General features: G+C 34.7%; 1 protein-coding gene across 1 annotated transcript in view; it reads right to left on the bottom strand.

The window, feature by feature from the left end:
- TMPRSS15 (transmembrane serine protease 15) overlaps window positions 1–10,950 on the bottom strand; it is a 127,709-nt gene that overhangs the window by 46,114 nt on the left and 70,645 nt on the right. Inside the window, exon 15 of the mRNA XM_006145594.2 lies at window positions 9,023–9,163. Coding sequence (XP_006145656.1) covers window positions 9,023–9,163 — 141 coding nt within the window. The remainder of the gene's footprint in view (window positions 1–9,022; window positions 9,164–10,950) is intronic.

Below are 10,950 nucleotides of genomic sequence, written 5' to 3'. Positions count from 1 at the left end.
CATATGTGTGTGTGTGTGTGTGTGTGTGTGTGTTTGTAATACTTTTTTCAAAGGTTACTTCCATGAAAGAGTTCTTATAACAAAGCTGGAAATGACATGCATACTCAATTTTATGATACATTGCAGAACTGAGCATCTGATTCTATTATATTCAAGTACAGATGGCATTGGTGCCTATGTATGATTACAATAGTTTTATCTTAAAAAGTTTAAAATACTGACCCCACTGTTTTAAAAGGCTCATCATTAAATTAGTTAACTATTAAGTTGATCCAAGTCTTAACCTCTTTGAAAAATATTTATTCTTATTCTGCTTAAGAATTTCCAAAAAAAAATTTCCCTCCTGAAATTTGAAACTTTAAACAGGAAATGTAATAACACTGGTTCCTGATTATTAATTTTTTACAGGACACAGTAACTCATGAGTTTTTAAGTAAATTTAATCAGGCCCAGAAAGTATATAATTTTTCCCTATTATACCTTTCACTATTAGTTTTGATTTGTTCTTTTCCATTTGAATATTTATAATTTTCAAATTATTTGGTGTTCTATTTCTGCAAGCCAGTTACAGTTTTCAGATGTTTTCTTCTTTTGATCTATTGTTTTTTCATTCCTTATGCTTTTCTATAGCAACGTTTGTGGAAATGTGGGTATTTTGCCACAAGAGGTCTTTTCCAAAAGTTTATTTCTTTCATGAGCAGGAGAGAGAGAAAGAGACAGAGGGAGAAAGAGTTGGAAGGGAGAAAGAGAAAGAAAGAATGAGACCTGAACAAAGTCTTTATGCTGTGATCCACCTCAGCCTAAGTCAGCCCTGGATGGGTCGATGTGTGTCTGGTGTACACAACCTGGTCCCTGAACTTGAACCAGCCACCATCCATCTGGGTCTGTTCTGTATAACCTCATGTTTTACTGCTGTGCCACTGTGCAGACCCAAGAGACTTTTAGCAGGTGATCAGAAGACTCTGTTTTTCACACTATTAACAAAGACCTCTAATTAAATCAGGAAAACAATCTGGTTATGACCGAATTTCACTGAAAATTGCTATGGCCAAAGATAGCCACAGCTGTTCAATTTTAATTTATTTATTGATTTGGTTGTCCAGTTTTTGTGACTGGAGACTGTATCATGTATAGAAGCAGGTGCTGATCAAGGACTATCCCATAAGGAGCTAAAAATTATAGATCATTTAAAACTAGAATCATAATTTTAGTTATAAAAGCAATGTTGAAATAATTGCACATTGTGTGTGTGTTTGAGTGTATGTTGGGCGTGTGTGTTTCTGGTACCCAAAGTTCTGTATATTTATTCTTTCTATAAAGATAAGAACCAATTAGCTTTTATCAAACAATACATATCCTGTCTGTTTTATCTCAAAAATACTAGAGACTAACTTCCACATTTCCTTATCTTTGTCTATCACCCACTGCATTTTAAAAGGATTATCCTAAAACCAAATGATTGACACAAGTAAAGGAAGGGCTGGGTGGCAGTGCAGGTGTAATGCAATGCTCTACAATGCTGGACCCACAGCGGAAGGTACTGTTGTTTTTGATCTGTTCTCTTCCTTTGGAAATATCTGCTTTTTTTTTTTTTTCCCCCAAGACTTCCCTGTACATACTGTGTGTGTGTGTGCGCACAGGCCCAGTCTGGGATGGCTGAAGCTGCAGTGGATTTCTACATGGGGGCCTGGTTGGTGGTGCATCTCTCTCTCTCATGAAAAAAAAAAAAAATCTTTAAAAAGTAAATTAAATCAAATGTTGAATTAAATGAAAATTAAAATAATATTACATCACAAAGAGAAATAAACTGAAATAGTAGATCAAGTATGGCCCACAAATGTGGCTCCCAGATAAAATGATCAAGGCACAGAATGAGTGAGTAAATTCAAAATGACATTCTCAAAACTCCCTTGACTTGGGGACCAGCAGATGGTGTAATATTTACCTCCCTGGACTCCTACATGGCTGACTGAGGTTCAAGTCCCAGACCTGGAGGCTTGAAACTCACATCAGGTGCATGTGCAAGCGTGCCCAAAGTCCCAGGAGAGAAATGGAGGAGAAAGGATCATGTCAGGGCATGCCCCCTGTGGGTGATTTCTCATTATTGTCTCTCTGTCCCACTGGTGAGCACATGCATCCTATAACAAAAATCTCTCTTAAAAAATAAAATACCTTTGATTAATATTTTCCAAAGCAGTTATTTAATTTTCTTCTTAGTTAGATTCTTATCAAACACACACACACACACACACACACACACACACAAATGTATATATATTGTTTTCATGTCAATGTATTTTCTTCTCTTTTTTTTTTTTTTTATTATGCCAGAGGGTGAATGTGCTTGATGAGAGAGAGAGAAAGGGAGAGAGAAAGCATTCCCTTATGGGGCCCTGTCTCACAACAATCCTTGTTCCTCCAATTCTCCTCTATCAGATTCCTGTGCATGCACATATGTCTGCCATGTTTTTATAGGCTGGTGGCTACATTTGAACCCTTTTCAGACATGTGGGATCTGGTTTCTTTTGTGCAGTGTTTAACCACTTTTCTGAGAGGCCAGCTTATATTCTTTACTACCTAAAAAAAAAAGTCATATCATCATCTACATTTTCTCTTTCATTGTAAGATTAATTTTCTATACATGTGAGTCTTTATACCTTTTAATATTTTTGTTTAATTCACTGATTATTTTGGTTGGTTTATGTCACTGTAGCTTTTAAATCAAAAGTAGATGTTTTTAAAACCAATCACAAAATACAGTAGGGCAGATTAGTAAACTGAGTTACCACTCACTTTCACTTAAGTAGGTTGAACAATAACAATTATCATGGCTTATTTTTTAGGGTCAGAGGGTAGACCAGATACAGGTCCACTTCCTTATTTGCAGTGAATCTAAAGACAGAAAACTATCTAAGAATACAAGGTCTCGGCTAATTGTGGGTGGAGGAACATATCTAAACATAATTACACAGCTAGATTCTAGATCTGAAATTAGGTAAGAGGTCAGATGAGATTGATTATCTAACACAATCTCTTTTCTAGACATTTCAGTAAAAGAAAAACAGATTGCATTCTCTTATAAAGACAAAATAAAGATGTAGGAAGTAACAAGTATGTTGTCTATCTGACACATTCTCAACTAGAAAAATAATCACTTGTGGGACATTATGGTAAGAAAAATCATAGTCTGACTGATAAGCAGGTTATATAAAAATTCTCTGTAAATTATTGAGTGCTATAGTTACATCATATCCTTTATATACAAATGTCAATATACACGTGGGATCTTCAACAAGATGGAAATGTGTAATATGGAAAAGCTTTGCATAGATTTTAACACTATTTTGCATCAAATAAACTCATACTTTAATTTCATTCTTTCACTAACTTTGAAGTCCTCCTGAATATATGTCGGTTATGAGCAGTCACTATTTTGTGTGTTCGTGCTGATTATATTATTGATATGATGAAAAAATTAGAACAAAATGATTGTACAAATATAAATATCGAGTTTCTTTAATACAGTGGTTTTACACTGGTCATCTCTAATAAGTTAACAATGTTAATTTTGTCATTAATGATGCTAATTTTTAATAAGTTAATGTGAATTTTGGATATCCTTGGCCTACCAGAGTCTTACTTGCCTGTCTCCCTGTTGCTCTCTAGAAAAGCTTTTCATAAAGGAAAACTTGACAGTTTCCCATACTTATGAGACCAAGTACTACGTTTTTAACCTTCAACATATTCCCATTCAGTTAAAAAAAAAATCAAGACCACAGAAGTAGACCTTGTACTTGTGAATTCTTGTTTTGAAAAAATTCAGGTAATGGTTATACAGATAGAAAAAGAAGTAAGTAGGGAGGAGGCAAGATGGCAGAATAGAAGCGCTCACTTTGGTTATTCTCTCAGAAGAGACTAGAACATTTCAAGAAATGCCTTTATTTTCAGTAGAGATGTGAAGCAAAACCAACTTAACACAAGGAAAAGACCACAGAGCACCTGGAATGAAGAATTTCTACTTGGAAAAGTAGAGTCAATCACCTGAACTCTATGACACTCTTGAGCATCTCCTCTCCCTAGAAGAAAAAGCCTAATTTTCCATGGCTTTACTTCTGCATTCTACCAAACTTTTAAAGAATTAATACCAATTCTCCTCAAACTATTTCTAATGACCCAAATCAAAGGAATCCTCCCAAATTTATTTCATGAAGCCTCAATCACCTTAATACCAAAAGCAGAAAAAGACATAAGAAAAAAGAAAACCATAGACCAATATCTCTAATAAATATGGATGCAAAAATTCTCAACAAGATACTAGCAAATTGAATCCAAAAGCACATTAAAAAGATTATAGGGCCAGCCAGTGGCATTTTGGTTAGAGCGGCAGGATTCCACATGGCCAACTGTGCAATACATGTCCTGGATTCAGCAGCTTGAACAATACACCAGGCACATGTACATGGGTGCCCCAAACCCCAAAAGGATGAAGGAATGGAGAAGATATTGTGGTGTGGCCATTCCCAATAGGGGTGCTTTCTAACTTTTCCTCTCTCTCTGTCAATACAGCAAGCTCATCTACCCTTTGGCAAAATTTTAAAAAGAAAATCAGTTAGGAAACCAGGACCACATAGCGTTTATCTAAAAGATGAAAGGATGGTTCAACATATGCAAAACAATAAATGCAATGGATCAGGAGGAAAGTGTTTTTTTTTTTTCCCCCTAACCAACTGAGTTTTATTTGTTGCATAGTAAGCCACCTAACATCTTTCAACTAAAATACACACAATTTGAATAAAGGTATTACAAAATGAATTACAGCCCAATTACAATTTGTTTGGGGAGGTGATGCAATTCTACTCAATTAAGAAAGTAATTTTTTATAGACTATTGCTTAGTTTATTTTTTAACACCCATCATGCCATGAATTCATAGGAAGTAGGTTCCAGAAGCTCAGACTCCTTTTCAATGGTTCTACAAAGTGTGTTCCTTTTGGTGGAGGCAGCTGACACTTCAGTTGAATCAAGGTACCTTTCTTTTTTGGCTTTCTTCATTTCTGATCATTTTCTTCACACATTTTAGGAAACTATCTCTACTCTTAGAATGCTTAATGTGCTCAATACACATTAATTTCCTTGGCAAGAATCTTGCCCTTAACTTTCTTTGTTTGCACTAATGCCAAAAGAATGCTGGGTAACATTGTATACTTTTTCAGTTTACCATGGTAACATTTATGCAGCATTCCTTTTTGAACAGTACCCATTCCCTTGATGTCTACAATATTACCTTTCTTGTAATTTGCATATATGTTACCAAAGGAGCTACTCCATGTTTTCTAAAAGTCCTAGAGGACATATATTGGGTGCCTCTCCTTTTCCCCTTTGTGTTCATCATTTTGGAAAATTACTGGAAGATGGCAATTCTTACCAAAAGGCAAGATAAAATCTTTATGATCAGGCCAATAGCTGGCGTAGTGGTTAAGAAACTAGATCCCTGGGACCAGCAGTTAGCATAATGGCTATGTTGCTGAACTCCCATGTAGTCAACCATGGTTTGAGTCCTGGATCCAGAGGCTTAAACTCACGCCGGGCGCGTGTGCATGTGTGCCCAAGATTTCTAAAGGAGAATGGAGAAGGGATTGTGGTGTTGTCATCTCCCATGGGGGGTGATTTCTCGCTTTCTATCTCTCTGTCTCTCTCTGTCTTTCTGGTGAGCACATGCACCCTATAGCAAAAACCTGTCCAAAAAAACACTAGATCCACGAGGCTGTTCAAGTCTCAGACCTGGCAGCTTCAAAAACAAACCAGGTGCATGTGCATGTATGGCCAAAATCTTGAGATAATGGAGAAGAAGGAGTTGGCCAACACTTTTGGATGATAATTTCTTACTTTCCCTCTATCTCAGTACCTATCTATCTCTTATACCCTATGACAAAAATTTAATAATAATAATAGTAACAACAACAACAAATCTTATGATTAAACCAATAGATTTAGAAAAAAACTTTTGAAAAAAATACAACCCTTCATGACTGACACACTAAATAAAGTAGGTATAAAAGGTACATTTCTCAACACAATTAAAGGCATCTATGTAAAACTCACAGGTAACCAAACTAAACAGAAACAAATGGAAAACTTTCCCACTAAAAACTGGAAAAGGATAGGATTTTCTACTTTCATCACTCTGTTCCATATAGTATTGAAAGTCCTTTCCAAAACAATCAGAAATGAAAGTGAAATAAAGGCATTCAAATTAAAAAGGAAAAAGTTAAATTGTCCCTATTTGCAGACTACATAATTATATACACATAAAGTCCTAAAGAATCTACAGAAAAAGAAAACTAAGAACAACTCTTATAAGTGATAAATGAATTCTTAAAGTTGTAGAATATAAAATTAATGTTATAAATATATAGTATTTTATACACCAATAATTAATAAAATGCAAATTGAGAAAAACAATTCAGGAAAATAAATAAAATAAAATGCTTAAAATACTTAGGAATAAATATATCTAAAGGGGCAAAAGTGCTTTGCAAAGAAAACTATAAAAAGCCAAGAAAGAAATTGATAATAATACTAAAAAACGGGTTTGTGTAAATGAAGACATCTTTTTAATTGTTGGGAGAATCCATACATGTAAAATGTCAATCCTACTCAAATTAATCAACAAATTTGTATAAATTAACAGTGACATTCTTCAGAGAAATAGAAAAATGATCATAAAACTTGTAGAATCATAAAAATCTCTGTATCACTAAAGCAACACTGTGCAAAAGGTGAAGGCATCTCACTACCTGTTTTCAAAATATATTACATAGTAGTGATAATCAATATAGCATGGTACTATAACAAGAACACACAAACAGACCAATGGAACAAGCTCAAACTGAAAACATACAAGTAACTGATTTTTGACAAAGTACACAAGACAATTCAGTGAAGAAAAGAAGTATTTTCAGTAAGTGGTGCTGGGAAAACTGGATATTCACCTACAGAAAAACCAAACAAGCCAGACCCCTATTTATCACCAAAAACAAGTCAACTCAAAATGTATCAAAGGTGAAAACATAAATTTTCAGATATAAAGCAAACTGTGGAAAACACAACCTTATGTAAAGCAAAGGAAACAATAAATTAAGTAAAGAAATAGTTCATAGAATGGGAAAACATTTATAAACTGTACTTCAGATAAGAGATTAATAATCAAAATATATGAACACTGAAGCAATTTACCTCTAAAAATCTAATAATCCAATTTAAATAATAGGCACATGATCTGAACAGACAGCTCTCAAAGGAAGCCATACTAAAATCTAAACTACAATGAGCTATCACCTAACCCCACTAGTGTGCTGGGCATTTGCTTTTCAAAAATTTGAGTAGTTGACATGTAAATATTTTCTCAAAAATATTTAAAACCATACTCTTTCTGCTGTTATAGAGTCACAAACAAAATTATAAGAAATATTTTTAACATTATCTTTAAAATTAAGTATTTTGAAATTTTGAAAATTGTTTATTAACTGTCAAGAACTATGGATTATGAGCAAATTTTTTTGATATGTAAAGTAAATGTGGAAAAATGTAAAAATAAATAAATTAATTAATTTAAAAAGCCAAAAAAATGATATTATAAAACAAACAAACAAATGAAAACAAATGCTGACAAGGCTGTGATGAAAAGCAAACTCTCTTGCATGGTTGGTGGGGATGTAAATTAGTAAACCACTGTAAAAAATAATATGGAAGTTCCTAAATACTTTACAAATGGAACTACCATATGACCCAGTATCCTACTCCTGGGTATTTACCCAAAACACAGGAAATCACTTAGCTAGAAGGACATTGCACATCTATCTTTTTTTCTTTTAATTTTTAAAAGAATTATTTTATTTAAGTTTATTTATTTTTACTTATTTTTATTTGACCAGAGAGGGACAGAGTGAGAGAGAGAAAGAGAGAGAAAGAGAGAGAGGGAAACAAAGAAAGAGAAAGTGAGAAGGCAAGCTGCCAGATCTGGGATTTGAACCATGGTCAGCCATGTGGGAGTCTAGAGCCCTTAACTACCACGTCATCTGCCGGCCCCAGCATATCCATCTTTATTGCAATCTTATTTATAATAGCCAAGACATGGAATCAACTTAAGTGAGCAACAACTGATGACTGGATTTTTAAAAATTTGGCTCATATATACAATGGAATATTGCTTAGCCCCAGAGAACAATGAGATCCTGTCATTTAACACAAACATCAAATCTAGAAGATGTAATGGTAAGTGAAATAAGTCATATTACAAAAGACAAACTACTGGATATCTTTGCTCGATGTGTACTGAACATCTGTACAACATGGCAAAAATTAAAACATTTGAAGGCATAGAAATTAGAGATGACATCTGTGGATGTCAGATACTGCATAGGGAGTGCAGAGTGAGGAGACCTGGACAGGATCCAGTAAAAAAGCATGTAACAAACTCAGGAACACAGGTAGACAGGGAAAATCGGTTGTGGAATGGCATACCATAACTGAGTGAAGAAAACAGATATTATCATTCTTATATGTATCTCAAATATGATGTTCATTGTTGAAAGTGGGGAGTATGGTATTATCACTGATTTGATTGTCACACACTTCATGCATGCTATGAAAATCTAGGTTGTGTCCCATTAAAAATGCACAATTAAATATACATAAGAAATTATAAAATAAAATAGCAAAGATAAAGCAAAACAATGCTTGCAGAGCTAGGGAGGCCTTTTACTTTTGTACTGTACATGCTTAGAGTGTTTTACTTTTTTATTTAAGAAACTCATTTTATCTGTAATTTTCTATGTAAGACAAAATAATAGGCTTAACATGTAAAAAGAGAAAAAGAAAAAAGAGAAATTTGTTTAGGTGAGAAAGAATGAGTGTCTTTCAATGCAAACATTGAAATGGTGACTTAGACCCTGAAATCCTTTATATTTATATTATTTTGCTCTAAAAGTCATGAAACAATGTGTCATGTCAAAGTCACTTACCTGTGAAGCCCAAGTTATAACCAGTAGTAAAGTTTGCTTTAAACCCTCTTTTGGTCAACATTTCATTGGTGATGAAAAGCACAGTCATTCTATTCGTGGTAGAGAACACATCCTTTACTGGGTCAGATCCAGTATACACAGCTATTCCAAAGGAAAATGAGACAATTGGTAAGATGATTGTTTGACTTTAGAAGAAAATATACACCTTGCCTCGATTTCATCTTTAAGTTGTAAAGCTATGAGCAACATGGCTCACTCATGAAGGACCTACACATAAGTAAATGTGCATTTTCTTTTACAGTTTGTATATTGAGTCTATAAAGTCAACTTATTCACTGGTCTTTTCGATATTACTTGAAGATTTTACAGTTTTTTAATTTAATGATTCAAAATAATGTCTGCATTAATACTAGTACTCTTCAAACTCGTGTGATTCCAGAAAAAATATAATTTAGTGATGAATTTAATGATTCAAAATAATGTCTGCATTAATACTAGTACTCTTCAAACTCGTGTGATTCCAGAAAAAAAAATATTTACTTTTCAAAACAATGGACATTACAGTCATCCTTAGTGACTTTTTATGTCCAAATTTATTTGGTATTTTTGTGAATTGAATCATGAATCTAAACTAAAGGATGAATTAATTAGTGACAGAGAATATAAAGCTAAATGGAGGTTTTCAAACTTTTTCCCACTAATTCTTGGGTTTTGGAGATTTCATAAACAATGAAACATTTAAAGAAACAACAATTCGCTCCTCTCACAGCCTGTCTTGTCCCCAGCAGCAGGCCACAGACAGACCCAGTGGCAGGCCTCTGGCCAGCCAGCGATTCTGAGGCAGGGACATCACTGCCCACCTATCTCACCTGCAGATCCCAGTCCAAGTGCCCACCCCCTACGTAGGTAGGTCACCATTACTTTCTGCTTTGGATTTTAAGCTCCTTTATTCTCTTATTAATTTTCTGCTCTTCCTCCTCTGACAGCCTGTTCTGTCCCTGGCAGCAGGCCACAGACAGACACAGAGGCAGGCCTCTGGCATAACCGCGTGTGTTTTGTTTTGTTTTTCTTGTGTTGTTTCACTTAATACCCTCTCCTCTTCATCTTCCACCCTTTCAGAAGGACTAGACAGGTCTATAATCAGATATCTGAAATCCCTTAACAACAATACTTTCTCTGGGATCTTCCCTTGTACTGATCCACCTGAGAAAAAGGAGATTAATTTGCAGCAAAAGGGAAAGTCACTTACTCCTAGTCGGAGTAACCTTCCCGCAAGAGGTATTCAAAGTGACTACATCTTCTAATGGCTAGAAGTAGAAGAAGAGCCTCAGGTATGAATAAACAAGGAAATACATCTCCATCAAAGGTACAGAATAGCTCCCCTCCATCTTTCATGCTAATGGACGATGCTACCAAAATGTCAGACAAAGAATTTTGAACATTTATGGTGAATGAATTCTTTAAGTTGGAACAGAAAAGAGACAACGAACTCCAAGAGATGAGGAAGTCATTCCAAGATATGAAAGAAGAAATGGACACTCTGAGAAAGAACCAGATGGAGCTATTAGAGATAAAGTCTGGAATAGAGGAAATCAAAAACTCCCTTGAAAGTATTAAAAGTCGATTAGACCATGCTGAAGATCGAATCTCTGATGTAGAAGATAAAACCTCTGACCTAGAAAGAACCACCAAAAAGATAGAGAAAATAACAAAAAGAAGAGGATAATATACAAGAAATACTAGATTCCATAAGATGCTCAAATATCAGAATAATTGGCATCCCAGAAGGTGAAGAAACTAATAAGGGCATGGCAAATCTATTCCATGAAATCCTGGAAGAAAATTTTCCGAGTCTAGAGAGGCACTCAAGCATCAAGACCCAAGAAATACAAAGGACCCCAGTTAGAATCAACCCCAGAAGATCTTCC

This window comes from Tupaia chinensis, unplaced genomic scaffold (assembly GCF_000334495.1).
Source record: "Tupaia chinensis unplaced genomic scaffold, TupChi_1.0 Scaffold000157_1, whole genome shotgun sequence".
In the NCBI taxonomy this organism is placed as follows: Eukaryota; Metazoa; Chordata; class Mammalia; order Scandentia; family Tupaiidae; genus Tupaia; species Tupaia belangeri.
Note: the sequence above shows the minus strand (reverse complement) of the source record. Positions and strands in the feature narration are given on the sequence as shown.